Source organism: Trichomycterus rosablanca, chromosome 16 (genome assembly GCF_030014385.1).
Source record: "Trichomycterus rosablanca isolate fTriRos1 chromosome 16, fTriRos1.hap1, whole genome shotgun sequence".
NCBI classification, from domain to species: domain Eukaryota; kingdom Metazoa; phylum Chordata; class Actinopteri; order Siluriformes; family Trichomycteridae; genus Trichomycterus; species Trichomycterus rosablanca.
The window spans coordinates 24,907,791-24,929,198 of record NC_086003.1 but is presented as its reverse complement, the minus strand read 5'-3'; the positions used below and the strand labels follow the sequence as shown (position 1 = coordinate 24,929,198).

Sequence of the window (21,408 nt, the reverse complement as noted above, 5' to 3'; positions counted from 1 at the left end):
TTGGTTGAAGCACTGACATGAATGGTAAAGGAATACAGAGCGCATTGTGTGATTAAAAAAGATGTGCTGTGGCTGGTGTAAAAAAAATGTCAGCAGCAGTGTAGGAGGGGGCGTGTCCTAGTCTGCGGCTCTTTTAGGCCAGTGTGGGTGTGGCGTTAAGAATTCTTTACAATAAAACGCAAGACATTTAGAAGGTCTGACATGTAAAAGATAAGGATTATGGTGCCGTGCAGGGCTTTTGGGGGCATCCCTATGAAGTGAAAATTATATTATGGTTCTATAGTGCAGCCTGTGCTACAGAATGTAACGACAGATTAAAGTAAACGTTTAACTGATATATTATAAAACATCAGTCTACCTGTATCTCATAATACACCTGAGCCAGGTAACAAAAGCAATAACTACTGTTGGATCAGGTGTGCACAAGCAGTAACTCAGATTGTTGACTTGCTAGAAACCCCCAAGGAATAAAACAAGAACCTCTGGTTCACAGATAAACAAACATTTATCATCAACATGCAGTTAATTCTTTTTTTATTTACAGCCACTTTTTGAAACACACCTACACTGTATGACACTGTATGTACATTCCCTGATCATTCAAATAGTAAAATAAGTACTGAAAGCACTGTTGTTGCTCTGAACACTGTGAAACCTCTTCTTTCCACTTCAATGCAAATCGAACCCCCATAAGACCTTCTCTTACCATACAGGCTCATGCTTAGCACTGCAAATGCACTAATATAGTATTTTTGTTGTATTGGTATTAGTGTAGTGAGGAGCAGCAGCAGATCTGGTCATTTTAAATACTTACTGTCTGATACTAGAGCTGTTTGCTTTTTTTTTTTTTGCTTTCCCAGCAAATGTGTGTTAATTCTCTAATAGGATTTTATCAGTCTATGGTTTTTGAACAGGATGTAAATGTAAAAGTTATAATATACATAAAGTAGATTGTTGACTTGTTTACATTATTTTATAAACCTTGTTTTAGTAAAAGCAGTTTATTAGGACAAGGCGGTGTTTTTTGCTGGTCAATGATTAAATCAACCCTTTGATATTATCATTAACATGGAGTCTGCAGCATGCTAACCTTTTTAATAGCTCAGTCACAGGAAATCTAAATTTAAGTCTTCCATGACATTCTTGTAAGCAACAAGTGTACGTAAACATTTAAGCTCACTTGAGGCTTTGACTAACTTCCACCACAGCAACTCTGCTTTAATAATTTAGTGCAATTATTAAAAAAAAAAAAAAAAGAGGGGAAGCATTTTACAGAGCGACTATTGACAAGTAACAAATTATATTTATTGAAGTATTTACAGGTAAACGTATTGATAAACACTTAACCAACATTACATTTTAAGCACAGTAAGACTAAGAAGACCTTAATGATGTAGAATGTAAAACACTGGGATTTAGCTGGCATCAGGTGCAGCAGTCTTACTGCAGAGTCGTCCTAACAATCCAGCCAGTTGGAGAAGAGAGTTTACTCCTTCTGCTATCTTCATATGTGTGTAACCGATCTCCTGAGAGAAAAAAAAAAATCACAAATCCCTTCATAATAAGAGCAGTATTACTAAGCACACACACACACACACACACACACACACACACACACACACACACACACACACACAGAGAGAGAGCAGATTAAATGCCAATGTATTACTGTTGTGAAAAAAACAAAGATGTTAAATCACTTGTTTAAATATTGCTACATGTTCAATACGGCTGTAATCTTTAAACCCTTGGTTCCCAACCTGGATAAACTCCCTAATCACAGGGAGTGTGCAGGGCCCCTCTGCTCTGAGGTGCAAGGTGAGTTTGTCATGTAAATAAAATAAAAATCACACTCACTAGATAAAAAAAATCTGTATATAAAATTATATGAAAAAGATATTTTCACTCAAATAGAGTAGGGCACACCTACCAGTTTCTTCAGATAATTGATGTTTTGCCAATGAATATCTGCAATAAATCACTTACATATTCTTTTTGTCTGTGTCTGGGGAGAAAATTCTTAGATGGGGGGAGGTTGGGAACCACTGCTTTAAACTGCATAAAATTATCATTTTCAAATGCAGTTAAATTGGAATATTTAACCACAAACCCAGTATTTAAATATAAACAAATAAGATTTTGTGGCTTGTGCCCATCAAATATTTACCTAATTAAAAATAAATAAAAACAAATGCGAAATTATTTTTCTTACCTTGATGTACTCCAGTTTCAGGTACTCTGGCATTTGGAAGGTTTTACACACTCTGAAGATGTTTCCAATTATATCTTCTGGAGAGTAACCCAGTGACCACAGCTGGGAGATAATCTATTTAATAAGCACATATAAAGACAGATGAGGATGTTGTATAACAGAGTTCAGACACTGAATATTACTTTAGGTGTATTATTAATATTTAATAAATTTATCAGAAACATTAGATTTCTGTACCTTGTAGGCCTCATCGATGTTGGCGCTGACACAGTGTTCAAGCATGTTTTTAACCAGGAGAGGGTGTGGCTCATCACACACCTAAACAGAGAAAAAACCTTTCATATCGAGCAATCTCTGGCACTACCAGCCTCTGAATACTTCCAGCACATTGAAATTAGTGAGGTAGCCATACAGCCAAAACCATCAGCACCGGATTCCCAACTAATATTAGTTCTGCAGTTTCATCTTAGCTGATTGCTCACTGCAAAGGCGATTTTAAACATTTATTAAGACAAATTAGTTTCCATCTATAGTTTCTATCGCTGATGACTAATACTATCTCCTTGTCACTTTTTCACTGATCTGTTACAAGCTCTCTTGTTTGACACTCATTTGAGATCCTCTACACTACACCTGTGGTTGTAAGCTTTCTCCACAATAATTTTGCACTGTTCACTGTCAGATAAACATTCTTTGCAAGAAGTACACAGGGCATGTGCTGTACACATTTACATACATTTTATACTCCAGCTATAACAGATTGCTCTAATTAAAAGCTTGAAGAAGGTAGGACCCACCTTAAACACATTTTCACTGTTGATAAAACCAAATCCAGAATGTGTAGACTGTAAGTTGTTTAGTGCCTGCAGAAAAAAAAACCCCCATCAACACTAAGTCAAGTCAATTTTATTTGTATAGCGCTTTTTACAATGGACATGCTCTCAAAGCCACTTTACAGACTCCAAGACTCCATTATAACACTACACAAGCAATACTATTCAGCTTAAAGAAAGGAACAGCTAAATAAGACATGTCTGAGAGGGGCTATGTTCTAATTTGCTTTCTCATTTCACACCAAAGCTGCAATACTAATGTAGTTTGTGCCACCTTTTATCTTCTTTGTGCCACCTTTGTCATAAACTGTTCTTGATAATATTACTCAGATCTGCTGATGTACACATCAGTTAGTGTTTAGTTTTTAACACCATGTCTGCCCTTGGGCAGTAAAGGTTGTGGTATGTCCAAAATGTGAAAAGTCGCCATTCTGTTATGTTTATGTATGATGTCTATGTATGTCCATTATGTGTTGCTTTAGTTTTGTTATTAAAAGGAATTTTAGGAGTGTGTCTGCTTTTGTGTGTTCCTTTATTTTCTTTGCTGTTAAGGTCTTTTGCCTCTTATGGATATAAATGATACATTCTAGAATTAAATGTTTTATTAAGTGTGGCATTTTGTTTGCCTTTTAGCTAAAAACTAAAGCAAAAAACTTTACCTTTAACTTTAAAAAATAACGCTTACCCACCAAAAATTACAGAATGTTCACAAGACTCACCTGTCTCATATCTCCTTGGGCTGTAAAGATAATAGCCTCCAGCCCATCGTTGGTGGTGTGCAGGTTCTCTTTCTCCACCACCTCCATCAGCCGCATCATGATCTGTTCATCCCTGAGTTTACTGTAGCGCAGCACTGCACAGCGAGACTGAATGGGCTCTACAAAAAAAGACCACAGTTAGCTCCAAGAAGAAACAATGCAGAAAGGTAAAGTGATCTGAATTCACACCTGCAAGGTTATAAATATTAAACAAACCCACTTGTGTTAGACACGAGTAAAAACCAGTGGTGCTATATTCAACACCAAAACTACACAGGTACTCACCAATAATCTTGTCTGAAGCATTGCAGGCTAAAGCAAATCGTGTAGTCTTGGAGTAGATCTCCATTGTTCTCCTTAAAGCCTGCTGAGCTCCATCTGTCATGCTTGTTTACACAAACATGTTCATGTTAATACTTCATACACAGTAATGGTAAAAAAAACGCCAAAAAAACTATAAATATAACTGTAAAATGTAACAGAATTTTACCTGTCTGCTTCATCCAGAATAATGATTTTGTGACGTCCTTTAGGAAGAGTAACTTTTTGCTGGGCAAACATCTTAATCTTGTTTCTGACAACATCAATACCTCTAGAAATAAACAGCAAAAAAAGACAGAATAACATTGCAGGTTGGCCTCAACTGCAGGTCCCTCAAGCTGTTATACCAGCTCCACATCAACTGCAAACTGTGGGGCAAGTTACAAGTACCTCAGTTCATTTAACAAGCCTGGTCTAAATCCTACGTTTAATGTAATGTCCTGGTACCAGATACCTCCTTTAAATGTCTTGTGGAGTTCATGTCTCAGCGAGTCAGTGCTGTTTTGACAGAATATTATGCAAAAGGGCCTAATGCTTCCACTGATTTGAAATGTTTACAGAATCGAACCAAGGTCAAACAGTCAGGAATACAAAAACTGTGCATTTACCGATCATTCGAGGCATTCAGTTCAAGAACAGCATCTTTCATTGCTGGGCCGAGAAGAGCCCTGGCCAAACATAAAATGCTTGTTGTTTTTCCAGTACCAGGAGGGCCCTGTAAACACAACAATCCCTGATTATAATAATGGTACTTCAAAAAATGACTTTGATGGAGTGATAAGTTACTGACTACTTACAGCAATGATGATGTTGGGTACATTTCCCTCTCTGGCAAACACCTATTTAAAAGGAAACAAGCAAAGTTTTATTTATTAGGATTTTAACGTTATGTTTTACACACATTCATGACAGGACAGGTAATTACAGTCAAACACAGAAATGGACAATTTCGAATCTTCAATTACATGCCTTTGGACTGTGGGAGGAAACCGGAGCCCCGGAAGGAAACCAATGCGGACACGGGGAGAACATGCAAACTCAACACAGAAAGGACCCGGAGCGCCCCACCTGGGGATCGAACCCAGGACCTTCTTGCTGTGAGGTGACAGTGCTACCCACCGAGCTGCCCCAAGAAGCATGGTAAATAAGCATCAGTTCAGATAAGTTTACAGCTAAATCTGACTCACCTCCAGTCTGCTGACAGTTTCTTCATTTCCAACTATTTCATTTAGCTTCAGAGGTCTGTATTTTTCTACCCTAAAAAGAGCACATAATTCTCACATTAACATTATTTAAAAATAAATACATGTAAAACTTCCTCTTCCAGGAAATCTGCTTGCCAAAAATACAACATGTAAACTAAAAAAGACAGCAGTTAGCACTTTTTAAGAGAGTATCAGTCTGACATTTCAAGACAACATAATCAGGGGATTCGAACGATCTACACTCAGTAACATCACTATCAACACTAATTCATACAAAGTTACTAAAGACAGCGTCCTACTCTTGCATACTACCGTACTACATAGTGTGTGAACGCAGTACAGCTCCGGTGCTTTAGTTTCTACTCTTGCATACTACCGTAGTACATAGTATGTGAACGCAGTACAGCGCCGGTGCTTTAGTTTCTACTCTTGCATACTACCGTACTACATAGTATGTGAACGCAGTACAGCGCCGGTGCTTTAGTTTCTACTCTTGCATACTACCGTACTACATAGTGTGTGAACGCAGTACAGCGCCGGTGCTTTAGTTTCTACTCTTGCATACTACCGTACTACATAGTGTGTGAACGCAGTACAGCGCCGGTGCTTTAGTTTCTACTCTTGCATACTACCGTACTACATAGTGTGTGAACGCAGTACAGCGCCGGTGCTTTAGTTTCTACTCTTGCATACTACCGTACTACATAGTGTGTGAACGCAGTACAGCTCAGGTGCTTTAGTTTCTACTCTTGCATACTACCGTAGTACATAGTATGTGAACGCAGTACAGCGCCGGTGCTTTAGTTTCTACTCTTGCATACTACCGTACTACATAGTGTGTGAACGCAGTACAGCGCCGGTGCTTTAGTTTCTACTCTTGCATACTACCGTACTACATAGTGTGCGAACGCAGTACAGCGCCGGTGCTTTAGTTTCTACTCTTGCATACTACCGTACTACATAGTATGTGAACGCAGTACAGCGCCGGTGCTTTAGTTTCTACTCTTGCATACTACCGTACTACATAGTGTGTGAACGCAGTACAGCGCCGGTGCTTTAGTTTCTACTCTTGCATACTACCGTACTACATAGTCTGTGAACGCAGTACAGCGCCGGTGCTTTAGTTTCTACTCTTGCATACTATCGTACTACATAGTATGTGAACGCAGTACAGCGCCGGTGCTTTAGTTTCTACTCTTGCATACTACCGTACTACATAGTGTGCGAACGCAGTACAGCTCAGGTGCTTTAGTTTCTACTCTTGCATACTACCGTACTACATAGTATGTGAACGCAGTACAGCGCCGGTGCTTTAGTTTCTACTCTTGCATACTACCGTACTACATAGTGTGCGAACGCAGTACAGCCCCGGTGCTTTAGTTTCTACTCTTGCATACTACCGTACTACATAGTGTGCGAACGCAGTACAGCGCCGGTGCTTTAGTTTCTACTCTTGCATACTACCGTACTACATAGTATGTGAACGCAGTACAGCGCCGGTGCTTTAGTTTCTACTCTTGCATACTACCGTACTACATAGTATGTGAACGCAGTACAGCGCCGGTGCTTTAGTTTCTACTCTTGCATACTACCGTACTACATAGTGTGTGAACGCAGTACAGCGCCGGTGCTTTAGTTTCTACTCTTGCATACTACCGTACTACATAGTATGTGAACGCAGTACAGCGCCGGTGCTTTAGTTTCTACTCTTGCATACTACCGTACTACATAGTGTGCGAACGCAGTACAGCTCAGGTGCTTTAGTTTCTACTCTTGCATACTACCGTACTACATAGTATGTGAACGCAGTACAGCGCCGGTGCTTTAGTTTCTACTCTTGCATACTACCGTACTACATAGTATGTGAACGCAGTACAGCGCCGGTGCTTTAGTTTCTACTCTTGCATACTACCGTACTACATAGTATGTGAACGCAGTACAGCGCCGGTGCTTTAGTTTCTACTCTTGCATACTACCGTACTACATAGTGTGTGAACGCAGTACAGCGCCGGTGCTTTAGTTTCTACTCTTGCATACTACCGTACTACATAGTGTGCGAACGCAGTACAGCCCCGGTGCTTTAGTTTCTACTCTTGCATACTACCGTACTACATAGTATGTGAACGCAGTACAGCGCCGGTGCTTTAGTTTCTACTCTTGCATACTACCGTACTACATAGTATGTGAACGCAGTACAGCGCCGGTGCTTTAGTTTCTACTCTTGCATACTACCGTACTACATAGTGTGTGAACGCAGTACAGCGCCGGTGCTTTAGTTTCTACTCTTGCATACTACCGTACTACATAGTGTGTGAACGCAGTACAGCCCCGGTGCTTTAGTTTCTACTCTTGCATACTACCGTACTACATAGTGTGCGAACGCAGTACAGCTCAGGTGCTTTAGTTTCTACTCTTGCATACTACCGTACTACATAGTGTGTGAACGCAGTACAGCGCCGGTGCTTTAGTTTCTACTCTTGCATACTACCGTACTACATAGTATGTGAACGCAGTACAGCGCCGGTGCTTTAGTTTCTACTCTTGCATACTACCGTACTACATAGTGTGCGAACGCAGTACAGCTCAGGTGCTTTAGTTTCTACTCTTGCATACTACCGTACTACATAGTATGTGAACGCAGTACAGCGCCGGTGCTTTAGTTTCTACTCTTGCATACTACCGTACTACATAGTATGTGAACGCAGTACAGCGCCGGTGCTTTAGTTTCTACTCTTGCATACTACCGTACTACATAGTATGTGAACGCAGTACAGCGCCGGTGCTTTAGTTTCTACTCTTGCATACTACCGTACTACATAGTATGTGAACGCAGTACAGCGCCGGTGCTTTAGTTTCTACTCTTGCATACTACCGTACTACATAGTATGTGAACGCAGTACAGCGCCGGTGCTTTAGTTTCTACTCTTGCATACTACCGTACTACATAGTGTGTGAACGCAGTACAGCGCCGGTGCTTTAGTTTCTACTCTTGCATACTACCGTACTACATAGTGTGCGAACGCAGTACAGCCCCGGTGCTTTAGTTTCTACTCTTGCATACTACCGTACTACATAGTGTGCGAACGCAGTACAGCGCCGGTGCTTTAGTTTCTACTCTTGCATACTACCGTACTACATAGTATGTGAACGCAGTACAGCGCCGGTGCTTTAGTTTCTACTCTTGCATACTACCGTACTACATAGTATGTGAACGCAGTACAGCGCCGGTGCTTTAGTTTCTACTCTTGCATACTACCGTACTACATAGTGTGTGAACGCAGTACAGCGCCGGTGCTTTAGTTTCTACTCTTGCATACTACCGTACTACATAGTGTGTGAACGCAGTACAGCCCCGGTGCTTTAGTTTCTACTCTTGCATACTACCGTACTACATAGTGTGCGAACGCAGTACAGCTCAGGTGCTTTAGTTTCTACTCTTGCATACTACCGTACTACATAGTGTGTGAACGCAGTACAGCGCCGGTGCTTTAGTTTCTACTCTTGCATACTACCGTACTACATAGTATGTGAACGCAGTACAGCGCCGGTGCTTTAGTTTCTACTCTTGCATACTACCGTACTACATAGTGTGCGAACGCAGTACAGCTCAGGTGCTTTAGTTTCTACTCTTGCATACTACCGTACTACATAGTATGTGAACGCAGTACAGCGCCGGTGCTTTAGTTTCTACTCTTGCATACTACCGTACTACATAGTATGTGAACGCAGTACAGCGCCGGTGCTTTAGTTTCTACTCTTGCATACTACCGTACTACATAGTGTGCGAACGCAGTACAGCTCAGGTGCTTTAGTTTCTACTCTTGCATACTACCGTACTACATAGTATGTGAACGCAGTACAGCGCCGGTGCTTTAGTTTCTACTCTTGCATACTACCGTACTACATAGTATGTGAACGCAGTACAGCGCCGGTGCTTTAGTTTCTACTCTTGCATACTACCGTACTACATAGTATGTGAACGCAGTACAGCGCCGGTGCTTTAGTTTCTACTCTTGCATACTACCGTACTACATAGTGTGTGAACGCAGTACAGCCCCGGTGCTTTAGTTTCTACTCTTGCATACTACCGTACTACATAGTGTGTGAACGCAGTACAGCCCCGGTGCTTTAGTTTCTACTCTTGCATACTACCGTACTACATAGTATGTGAACGCAGTACTCTTAGTACTGTAGTACACGTATGGAGAAGCTTTCGGTAGCTCCATCCTAACGTTAGCAGCGTTTAATTTCGATGTGAACGAGAGCTAACCTTACCATGGCAGTTCGTAAGTGCTTGTTAATGCTTTCGCAGCCACGTCTTCCTTTTTATTCTGCGCTTCATCCTGAGTTTGTTCATCAGCTTCTTTCATCTCGACGTCCATGTTTCCCGCTGTATCGGATCTTCCCGCGCTCCAGCCGGAAGCAACGACTCGGTCACGTGACCCTTCGTTACACATTAAAAGTTGTTTTTATTTTATTTATGCTAGTCCTGGATTTTAGCTATACAAATAAAAAAAAATTAAATTGCATTAAATTAAATTGTATTAACTTTAAACAAAGTTGAACGAAGCGTTAATATGTACACCTATCTGATACGTACATTCATTATTTTATAAGCTACACATGTTGTACATATTAACTTGTGGGTAAACAATTACTGACTGTAGCCCGACTGTTGCTCTGTACATTTTGTCACTACTCTGCACCCCATTTATGATTTTAAAGGGACTGACATAAACTAGATGATCTTTGACATTTTGTTCCTGCAAATGTGTGTTATCCACTTCTAACCTTTAACCTGTGCACAGGCTAACAGATGGGCTACAGTCAGTAAGGATATACTCACAAATATAATCTGTATGGTGGTGTGCCTTAAAAATGTATCAATGAATGTGTGTATCAGATAAGTGTACCTAAAAGTGCTTGTTGAGTGTTAAAATAATTTTTGTTTTTTATTCATGAGGATTTTAGTTACTCATTACACAAGATTCATCAGTTTACATTTTCTGCATTTAGCAGACGCTTTTATCCAAAGCGACTTACAGTATACTGCACAGTCTAAGCAACTGAGGGTTAAGAGCCTTGCTCAAGAGCCCAACAGTGGCAACCTGGCAGCGGTGAGGTTTGAACCAGCGACCTTCTGCTTACTAGTCCAGTACCTTAACCGCTAGGCTACAACTGCCCCTTCACAAGTTTAACGTCAAACAGAGTCATGGACTATTTTATGTCTCCAATTAACCTCACTTGCACATCTTTGGACTGTGGGAGGAAACCTGAGCACCCAAAAGAAAACCCACGCAGACACGGGGAGAACATGCAATCTCCACACAGGAAGGACCCGGATCGCCCCACCTGGAAATTGAATCCAGTACCTTCTTGCTGTGAGGTGACAGTGCCACCCACTGAGCCACCATGCCACTCTAAATAATTTAATTTTAAAAGGTTGCATAATGCCACTCAGAATGCCTCAAAACCATATAGAACAAAAAGGCTAGTAAAAAAAATGGACCAACTGCATGACTGTGTTCATCAGTCACTGAATTAACTCCAATATAAAAACCAGACATTCTTTTACTGATCAGTCATGTACCACTAAGGTCTATTGTTACATTTGTTCATAGTTCTAATGTTTTTGTTTTTTTTGTCTCATTGTCTGCTAGGCTAAACACATTTTGGAAAGAGCCAGTCTGGTAGCAGTTTGCACAAGTCTGTATTTATCACCTATGTAGGTGATATTTAATCAGTGAGTTAAAAATAAAGTGTACATGACACACAATGTTTATCAGACCTTGATACCCCAGCTTTCCTTGCATTTTAAAATGAACAGGTGTAAAATTTCCACATCTTTTAAAGGGACATCAACCAAGCAGTCATTTTAGGCCTCAATTCTCTAGTCTGTTAGAGACTAAACTACACTACATACAGCCAGCCACAGTGAGGTTGAGGTTCATTGACAATATTTACAGTAGAATTGGGAGGTTGAATTAATTAGGCTGTAGACATTGATGAGGATTGATCCTGAGTCACTAAAACTGTGTAGTACAAACACTGCCTCTTTACCACTGCACCTTAATTATTGTGTTTCTGCTGTGTTCTGGTAAAGTCTGCAGTGGGTCCAAAGCCTATCCAGTTCCACCTCCTGTGTCACTTTAAAATCTTAAGGAAACTTAAGATGCCTAAGCAAGCAAGCAAATGAGCAAGCCAGCCAGGCAGCCAGAACACATGCAAACAAGCCAGCAAGCAAGATGATGGAAATCATAAAAATTTTGGACCAATGATTACCAAAGACTTCTAAAATCTATAAAGTTGCACTTTATTCCTTTTCGTCACATATTTGCATGTGGTAGATACTTAAGAAACTGGCAAGTTAATATATTTGGTTTGTGTGATTAATGCTGAGAACTGTGTTGAAATTCCTGTAAGTAACCTTCATTCCATCTGTTGGTTCTCGTTGATATTCACACAGCTCTTGCATATAAGGCTGGAAATCCAAACACCTACAGCCTGACCAGACTGAAACCATGAAGGTTGTGTTCGCTTTCCTTCTTTGTGCTCTTTGTTTTCTGGGCCTGGATGCTCAGTGTCCAGAGCCAAGTACCCTAAAAGACGCTGAGGGCCAGAAGCTCTGTGCCCGTCTGTTTGAGGACAGCAACTACTACTACGAGCAAAGCTGTGGTGGAGAGTACATCGATGTCTATCCCAATGAGGATGTCCCTATCATTCCCTGGCGCTGGAACAACCGTGTGTCATCTCTGGTGGTGAACAAGTTCTGCAGCCTGACTGTGTGGTCTCGCATCAAGAAGAATGGCAGTAAGAGAAAGTTTTCTTCTGGCATTGTGTACCGCCTGAAAGATGTGCAGCAGGGCCTGTTCGGAAACTGGGACAACGACATCTCTGCCTACTACTGCGTCTGCTAGAGGGTGCTGACACGAGCCAAGGAGGAGAGACTGAAACAAAAACCTACTGTAGAAATTAAGCTTACTCTGCAATACATCATTTGAAAATGTGCTGGTTATTGTTTGATTTAGTTCAATACCATGAATAAATCTGCACTAATTACGGCAAATAAAATGTGTTTGTATGTTCATACTTAATTTTAAAAAATCAGTCTATTTGCTGGTATCAGAAGAAGAAAACCCTGTTTAAAAGTTAGTTGTAATACTAAATTTATACAGACATGAAGGGATGATTTTAAGTCACCTCATATTTCATCATGGTATTAAACATTGCTATGATAATTTGATTCATAAAAACAGTCTAAATAATTTATGTATAATTTATTGTCATTTAAACCTTTACATTTAGTTTTACCTCCAGCCGTTACACTGCATTATACAGGGTGAGTTACCCTACAGTGAACACCTGTGGTTTAGGGGTAAACCTTGAGCTCAGGCACCTCGCTGTAGCACTCTTGCTGTGTGTAGACCAATAACTTCATAAAAAGGTAGCTAATGAGGCAGCTGACATTAAAATCCGGAGGTGAAATTCAGCTCCCTGTTGAGAAACAGAACCAGCGCCACCTAACATAACAGCTGATAATGTTTGAGATTGTGAGAGAAAGGAAAATAAAGAAAAATAAAGAGAGATATCTGAGCTTTTCTTATTTCCTGGCAGTTTGGTTGATACTCTGAGGTGCTCAAATGGCTTTTAAATGGCTTATATACAGGTCCTTCTCAAAAAATTAGCATATTGTGATAAAGTTCATTATTTTCCATAATGTAATGATAAAAATTAAACTGTCATATATTTTAGATTCATTGCACACCAACTGAAATATTTCAGGTCTTTTATTGTTTTAATACTGATGATTTTGGCATACAGCTCATGAAAACCCAAAATTCCTATCTCAAAAAATTAGCATATTTCATCCGACCAATAAAAGAAAAGTGTTTTTAATACAAAAAAAAGTCAACCTTCAAATAATTATGTTCAGTTATGCACTCAATACTTGGTCGGGAATCCTTTTGCAGAAATGACTGCTTCAATGCGGCGTGGCATGGAGGCAATCAGCCTGTGGCACTGCTGAGGTGTTATGGAGGCCCAGGATGCTTCGATAGCGGCCTTAAGCTCATCCAGAGTGTTGGGTCTTGTGTCTCTCAACTTTCTCTTCACAATATCCCACAGATTCTCTATGGGGTTCAGGTCAGGAGAGTTGGCAGGCCAATTGAGCACAGTAATACCATGGTCAGTAAACCATTCACCAGTGGTTTTGGCACTGTGAGCAGGTGCCAGGTCGTGCTGAAAAATGAAATCTTCATCTCCATAAAGCTTTTCAGCAGATGGAAGCATGAAGTGCTCCAAAATCTCCTGATAGCTAGCTGCATTGACCCTGCCCTTGATAAAACACAGTGGACCAACACCAGCAGCTGACATGGCACCCCAGACCATCACTGACTGTGGGTACTTGACACTGGACTTCAGGCATTTTGGCATTTCCTTCTCCCCAGTCTTCCTCCAGACTCTGGCACCTTGATTTCCGAAAACAGTACTTTGGACCACTGAGCAACAGTCCAGTGCTGCTTCTCTGTAGCCCAGGTCAGGCGCTTCTGCCGCTGTTTCTGGTTCAAAAGTGGCTTGACCTGGGGAATGCGGCACCTGTAGCCCATTTCCTGCACACGCCTGTGCACGGTGGCTCTGGATGTTTCTACTCCAGACTCAGTCCACTGCTTCCGCAGGTCCCCCAAGGTCTGGAATCGGCCCTTCTCCACAATCTTCCTCAGGGTCCGGTCACCTCTTCTCGTTGTGCAGCGTTTTCTGCCACACTTTTTCCTTCCCAGACTTCCCACTGAGGTGCCTTGATACAGCACTCTGGGAACAGCCTATTCGTTCAGAAATTTCTTTCTGTGTCTTACCCTCTTGCTTGAGGGTGTCAATGATGGCCTTCTGGACAGCAGTCAGGTCGGCAGTCTTACCCATGATTGCAGTTTTGAGTAATGAACCAGGCTGGGAGTTTTTAAAAGCCTCAGGAATCTTTTGCATGTGTTTAGAGTTAATTCGTTGATTCAGATGATTAGGTTAATAGCTCGTTTAGAGAACCTTTTCATGATATGCTAATTTTTTGAGATAGGAATTTTGGGTTTTCATGAGCTGTATGCCAAAATCATCAGTATTAAAACAATAAAAGACCTGAAATATTTCAGTTGGTGTGCAATGAATCTAAAATATATGAAAGTTTAATTTTTATCATTACATTATGGAAAATAATGAACTTTATCACAATATGCTAATTTTTTTAGAAGGACCTGTATATCAAAATACAGACAAAACAAAACAAAAGTAAGCTAGCCTAAATTATTTATTTGTGAATGCAATTCAGCATGTTTTACACACACAGATTTTTAGTAAACCAGAGTCTGAGTGAGTAGTACAAAACTACAAATATTAAAGGCATGTTGAGAAGTAGAACCATGTTTTATGTGTCGTGTTGCAGATCTAAATGTATGAAAGGTGGAAAAGAAAAAAAACAGTTCAAATCTTTGACTTGCAGACTTTCACTCAGGATTTTCACTCTTCTTTAGAAACAGTGGGGATACACTTCCATTCAGTTATACGACCATAATTGAAGCATTGAAGGCATGACTCTTATTGTCCAATATTTCTTTGTGGATCTCACCATGTACACAGGAGTTATGACATGCTAAAACAAAAAACGTCATGGTATGTAGTGGTATTAAGATTGCTTCTCTTTGTAAGAGAGAGGTCCAGTATAAATCATCAAACTAGCCTAGACTATTATTACTACACTAAAATTTAAATTTTACATTAGCACTGTAGTTTTCTGTAGTGTTCTCCTCTTCACGTCACGAGACTAACAGATAGTGAAGCGTGATTTATCACCTAAAGAGAAAACATTTCCACTAATTGAAAGACTAATGAGGTGATTTACCCCACCTAATTTCTCCAGTGATATTAGGTTTGGTAGCAACTGTTCATTATATATATTATACATTCTTTCACAACCGTTTTGGGAGGTTCTGTGGCTTCTCAGCTGAGCTGTTGTTGATACTAGACACTTTCACAATTATAGCACCTACATATGACTGGGACAGATCTATAGGGAGGATTTATGATGAACTGACATATGATGGACAGTGGCACGACTGAAGTCTTTGAGGTTTTTAGTATGACAGTGTTTATGATGATTATTTGATTGTTTCTTGTTAATAAATTTTTTTCTGTTAAAAAGATATAGGGTATAAATAGAGTATAAATATAGTATAATTATTCCTGCCTCCCCCAGACCACAAATAGATTTAGAATCCAAAGAGGTGTGTAAATTAAAAACACCACACAGCTTTTTTTCTTCACCTAGGATAGGCTCAATAGAAGGTCACACACCACATGAGCTCTGGGACTTATCTATTCAGTCCAATATGTGAGGGGAATAAACGCTAATTATAAGAGGAGGCAACCTTTCCCGTGGCTCCTATCCACTCAACTCCTCAGTGACACTTCATTTACTCCTGCAACACTCCTAATGTGTGCTTCGTATTAGCCAAAACTTCAACAGCCAGCATCCTGGACACTGACCCTCATCTGTGGTAAGTGTTTTATTTAGAAACTTTACTTGAATAATGTGGGATGTAGAATTGAGGGTGTAAATGCATTTAATTAATTAAATGTATTATTATTTAAGCAGAATATTCATGCAGCTTGTAATAACTGCAAATATGCAGAAAGCAAATATGCTTTTAACTATTTTATTCAAGAGTTTCTTTATGAGTTGGTACTTTTGTGTCACCCTGTTGCAGCAAAATCTGTAGAGTAATCAGGGTGTGTTTATCAAGTAAAATTAATTTTACGATTAAATTAAAATTATTTAAAAATTATTTTTAACTGATACCTTAAACATGTTATCCCAGTATATATTATGATTATGGCCTTGTTTTAAAATCCCAAAAATGTTAAAAGGGCTACTTTGAATTGGTATGAACAAGTAAGTGATTTAGTGAACAAATTTGCTTATTTACCAGAAATACATTTCAAATAAATTTGATGTCTATTAAACAAGCAATTTCCCAATGTTTGCCTAAAATTATATAATAAATTCTAGCAATGCTAAAAAACTCTAATTTATGATTTATGATTTAAAAATGAATACATGTATAAAACACGTCCAATATGTAAATACATATATATCTATTTATTTGCTCCTAAAATGTCTCTATAAAATACTGATACAATCTATTTTCTTGAAGGAAATTAAATAGCAGAGATTAAATTCCATTAAAAATAAAATCTAATACCAAAAAGACAATCTAATGAGAAAATCTCAGTCATACTAATGTCTTATTAATTAAATAAAAATAAAAGGCTACAGAAGGTAAGTGCAACAGGGACGTTGAGTAACTTATTGCCGTCTCTTGAGAATACCTGTACTCATGCTCTCTACTCCCACTGAGACTCATGATGTGTATGACCAGCTGAGACCCAATAAGCTTAGGAAAACAATTACAGTTGCTCTCTCTTACACCAGCCTCTGCACACACGCACACACACACACAATAAAAAATGAAAAACAGTTAGGAAGCATCATGTGAAGTATTAAGTATTCAGTAAGTATTAGTATTGAGAGCTGTTTTATGCCATATTAATATTAGAAAATGGTGTGTAACGCAAAAGCTTCAAAGGAAGTTGGGGAATTGGGGAAAATTAAAAATGGATAAATTAACTTGAAGAGGTTATTGCATCTGTATTAATTAGCACCTAAGGGCAATTTAAAGCAGCCAATCAAACTTCACCATGTTTTTTGGAGCTGGAAGAAAACCACAGGACCCAAATCAGACACACTGAGAACATGCCAAATTGCTCACAAACACTGATCAGAGGCAAGGATCAAATGCACAACCATGCTTCACCATAAAAAACATCTAGCGTATGTGTTTTAAATACATGATTGAAATTGCTTGAATAGTAAAAACGGTATGTAATTTAATTCCATAATCTTAATCTGTATGTATAATCTGTGTCAGCTGCTTGAACCCATCCCTGACTAATTCCAGCTGTAGGAAAACAGAATGTCTAACAACATGGCCAAGATTGCAGATGCTCGAAAGACAGTGGAACAGTTAAAACTGGAAGTAAACATTGACAGGATGATGGTAAGATACTGTATGCACACTTCAATCATTAATGTAACAAACACAGCAAACCTTTTTAAATACACCATGAGCTTGTTGGACACCTCATTACAAAATATTACGCATAAAACAATTGGATATTAAAAGCAGATCCACGAAAGGCTCAGTTTTTGCAAGAAAATATGGTCATGGCTCACCGTTTTGTACAAACCTCTGTTAAACTCTGCTTACTCCTATTAAAAATGTGAGGTACCTCATAACAAGGAGAATCATGGCAACCATGGAGTGTTGAGCAGCTGAAGTCTAGTATTATGCAAGAATGGGCAAAAATGTTAACAAGTAGTAGTATTCTCAGTTCACAAATGATAAAAAGGAGTAAATAATAGTTAAGGAAACCTCACACAGTAAGGAAACATGCTTTAGTCCCATTTCTTTCTGAGTGTATTTCAGGCATCAAATCCTATGTGTTTATATCTACAAAAAAACATTGGACATTTTTTCTTTGCACTTTACAGTTAAAGGCCCTGCTATACGAGAATGTGTAGTCTGAACCTTTATGCTATATCCCTGTTATTCCTAAGTATAAATGCATGTCTGTGTACCCATGGCTACTCGCTTTGAGGGGACTGAGGCGGTCGTCGTGGCCCAGATGATAAAAATTGGATTATACTACATTTACTGCATTGAATGATGATCAGAGTTCTTCTCTTTCCACAGGTCTCTAAAGCCGCTGCTGAGCTAATGTCATACTGTGAATCTCATGCTAAAGAGGATCCGCTGGTCTCCGCTTTACCCAACTCTGAAAATCCCTTCCGGGAAAAGAAGATCTTCTGTACAGTTTTGTAGCTGCATTTTTAGGTGCTTTACCTCCATATCACATCAGGCAGATTGTTTTAATATTTATAAAGGTCATATCATTTATATAGGTTCTTTTCAACGTTTTTTTTAAAAAGATAAAATCATCAAAATGAAGCATTTTTTTTTTTTTGAATTTGCAAATATGTTGTATATAATGTGTTTTTCTCCACAACTCTCCTAAAGAACAGTGGATAAAGGATGAGATTAGATGATGTGTTTGTCTGATTTTAATAAAGTAACAACACAATATTTATTATTGTTATAAAATCATCATTATCCTTACACTAGGTGTCCTGAACATTATACACATTGTTTTAAAACATAATAGAGCCCGGTAAAATTTTGAATGTTAAATCATTGGAGCTAATGTGTTATGTGTATTTATTTATTTAATGGCCTCTATAAGGGATCCGAAACTGATGTTAGTGGTCATGGTGTGGGCACAGTGTGATTGTACTTGCACTGTCGGAAGACTTTACTTCACTAGAATTCACTTTCCAGATGAATTTTCTCCACATGCTCCTGTTTTCCTCCACCTACCAAGAATAAGCAGTAAGTGGATTAACTGCTATAAATTGCTCCTACACTCTCCTATTCATATTTGCCTGTTGATAGGGTGGTACCCTGAAGTGAACATATATTGTACCTTTAATATGTATGATTGTATGAGAAAAATATGATTTTATGTGCCCCCTCGAGTGAAAAACTTACTAAAGGTAGAAAGAATGTACCTCAATACCACCGTAATGGCATTTCTAAAAGTGTTGGTGTGAGTGAAGAATTTGCCCTGCAGTAAAATAGTTGGGTTCCTGCCTCATGTCCAGTATTTTCAGGTGGTCTTTTAACATTGGAGAAAACATATTGGTGCATTTTTATTTCGGAACCATTTTTATTCTAAATAAGAGTACATAATTCTTGAGATTTCCTTTATTAACTGAGCAATAACATTAAGAAGTTACCTTGACTGGAATGACAATTCTTCTGGAATTAACCAAACCTAGTTTTTTTTGTATGACTAGCAGATGGCGCTGCTTGATTCAGAATGCAATGCTGGTAATTACACATGATGTTCTGACGCTTGTGTGTAGCCACACAATAGTAAAAATGTGATCTACAAAACTCAGAAGGCATTTTGGAACTTGGTAGTTAAAGTCATAAACAGCTGTGGTGCCTGAAGCTTCATGGCTGAGCTGCTCTGAGCTGCTTGGTTCAAGACATTTATGTTTCACAATAACAGCACCTATAATTTGTTGAAGCTTTGAGCCACACATCTGTTAGCAAAAAGTGTACAAATGAAATAATAAAAGAGCAAAATCCAGTAGTTAGAAGTACTATTTACTTATGTGTAGTGTGTAAACCAGGCTTGCTGTGCGTACTCTTTTTCAGTATTTACATGGACGGTAAAGACATGATCTGTACTGTGAGATGACAGCAGTCACTAAAGCTCATTACCATATTAATCTTACCTTTTGGGCATGCTAATGTACTCCACCACTGACTGTATTAAGATGCCATTTTCAGGGTAAAAAAGTTCCTTCCTCTTTTCAGTTTGGCATGACGTGTGTGGTAACCTCTGTGTAGATTACACATTAACCTGAAGTATGCCAGCCTCGCCCATCCAAGAGCCATGCAATGAAAAAATGCAGTATATGAAAAAGAGCACATCATAAGATACATCTGATAAAAGTACCTCCAATCACTAATTATGTGCAGTATTTATCATCCGAATGAGATGAATAGTAAAATATTCCTTTAAGCTATTCCTTACATAAATGACTTAAACAAATATTTGTAGATGGAATGAAGGGGAAAAAGAAATTTAAATGTTTACTGACTCCCTGTTAAAACAGTCTAGTTATAAAAAGGTGGAGCAGTGAACCAAGGTAATGAAAGACTGGTTTTAAATGATTAAAATGCACTCACTCACAGAAAATATTCCAACCCAGATACTGTCTTTTCACCACACATCACTTTTTTCCTCCATATATGTTACTGTGAAGGTGTAAAAACATACATTTATTCACATTTACCAAGAAACATTATCCTAATTTACTGCCTTTTAATGTTCTTACAATATACAGATTAACAGTAAGTTTGCATACACTAAAGGACATGTACAGTATATCATGAAATCATTTTTATGTGACTGAATAATTGTAACACATACTTATTTGTCCAAAAATGTGATTATTCATTACTCAGTTATGGGCTTTTTAGAAATATCATCTAATGTCACCTAATATTTTGTTAGTGATTATAATTGACTAAATTAATTTCTGGTGTTTTTTCTGTGCCCACCTAAATACAAGTTTGATCACACCCCTTAAAAGTGCATGGAACAGTGGTCTCTTTGCCAAGGTCAAGAGGAATAGCCAAACTGTCATCTTCTGCTTGGAGGATTTTATGGATTATGGATGTTTAAAGCTTCGATATGTAACTTTTGGAGACAGAAACATACAGTGATATCATACTTAAAAGAGTAATTGCTTGTGTAAGCTTAATGCAAATGAGTACATGTGGTATAGTTTGTACCAATAACCAAATTTGGGAACTTTTAATAGTGACTTTTAATACATTTATTAAATTTGAAATGCTGAATATATTTTATAATTTTGCCCATAACTGGCAACTGGATAACTGTTGATAAATGTTTAAAATTCTTTCACTATTGCATTGAAATTGCAACAAAGTGATTACTAATAGCTCACCACACCTTAGGTTTATAGCTACTATACCTATATATAACATATATTTATCACAAATATTTTCATAATAACAATACAAGACAACTATAAGTGTAAACAATACAATTGACCAAATATGACCAAATTCAACACTGATTATCTGTTTTGCAGTTGCAGATTACAAACTTTGAAAGAATTGTTCGTGTGAAAGAATTTTGAAAATGGATCAACATTTGCCAAAAAGTACAGAGGTCCCTGTACAGTGTATATAAGTACAAAAACTTGTCCCAATTGTGATACACTAGCTCTGACTATTCAGCTGCATGTAATATTATTATATAAATTTAGCTTAATAAAGTTGTAGGCCATCCACCATATTGGTAGCTACAATACAAAACCATACCTACTCCAATCTAGAACTACAGGTATTTGTGTTGTCACTAACGTGCTGTTTATG

The 21,408-nt window shown here is 38.6% G+C and overlaps 3 protein-coding genes across 4 annotated transcripts; 2 read left to right on the top strand and 1 right to left on the bottom strand.

The window, feature by feature from the left end:
- Positions 1-1,283: 1,283 nt before the first annotated feature.
- Positions 1,284-19,849, bottom strand: rfc2 (replication factor C (activator 1) 2). 2 transcript variants are annotated; one of them, XM_063011516.1, is made up of 12 exons: positions 19,734-19,849; positions 9,605-9,773; positions 5,312-5,381; positions 4,922-4,963; positions 4,733-4,839; positions 4,294-4,395; positions 4,089-4,189; positions 3,765-3,922; positions 3,010-3,075; positions 2,450-2,530; positions 2,213-2,326; positions 1,488-1,576 (listed from the first exon to the last, which is right to left on the bottom strand). In XM_063011516.1, the coding sequence occupies exons 2-12, from the start codon at positions 9,709-9,711 to the stop codon at positions 1,574-1,576; spliced, it is 951 nt and encodes a 316-aa protein (XP_062867586.1). In that variant the 5' UTR covers positions 9,712-9,773; positions 19,734-19,849; the 3' UTR covers positions 1,488-1,573. The 2 variants fall into 2 exon arrangements, with proteins under 2 accessions (XP_062867585.1, XP_062867586.1); XM_063011515.1 differs by lacking the exon at positions 19,734-19,849 and having other exon boundaries at positions 1,284-1,526; positions 9,605-9,754.
- On the top strand, positions 10,990-12,387 carry LOC134330400 (syncollin-like). Its single transcript, XM_063011517.1, has 2 exons — positions 10,990-11,072; positions 11,796-12,387. The coding sequence occupies exon 2, from the start codon at positions 11,851-11,853 to the stop codon at positions 12,244-12,246; it is 396 nt and encodes a 131-aa protein (XP_062867587.1). The 5' UTR covers positions 10,990-11,072; positions 11,796-11,850; the 3' UTR covers positions 12,247-12,387.
- Positions 15,848-18,327, top strand: gng8 (guanine nucleotide binding protein (G protein), gamma 8). Its single transcript, XM_063011519.1, has 3 exons — positions 15,848-15,870; positions 17,332-17,430; positions 18,127-18,327. The coding sequence occupies exons 2-3, from the start codon at positions 17,347-17,349 to the stop codon at positions 18,253-18,255; spliced, it is 213 nt and encodes a 70-aa protein (XP_062867589.1). The 5' UTR covers positions 15,848-15,870; positions 17,332-17,346; the 3' UTR covers positions 18,256-18,327.
- Positions 19,850-21,408: the final 1,559 nt, after the last annotated feature.

Excerpts from the sequence above, each read along its gene's own strand:
- rfc2 (XM_063011515.1), bottom strand. The coding sequence starts at position 9,711 with ATGGACGTCGAGATGAAAGAAGCTGATGAACAAACTCAGGATGAAGCG. Across the intron at positions 4,396-4,732 it reads CTGAATGCCTCGAATGATCG|AGGTATTGATGTTGTCAGAA; the intron begins GTAAATGCACAG and ends GTTTATTTCTAG. Across the intron at positions 2,327-2,449 it reads ACATCGATGAGGCCTACAAG|ATTATCTCCCAGCTGTGGTC; the intron begins GTACAGAAATCT and ends CTTATTAAATAG.
- LOC134330400 (XM_063011517.1), top strand. The coding sequence starts at position 11,851 with ATGAAGGTTGTGTTCGCTTTCCTTCTTTGTGCTCTTTGTTTTCTGGGC.
- gng8 (XM_063011519.1), top strand. The coding sequence starts at position 17,347 with ATGTCTAACAACATGGCCAAGATTGCAGATGCTCGAAAGACAGTGGAA. Across the intron at positions 17,431-18,126 it reads TAAACATTGACAGGATGATG|GTCTCTAAAGCCGCTGCTGA; the intron begins GTAAGATACTGT and ends CTCTTTCCACAG.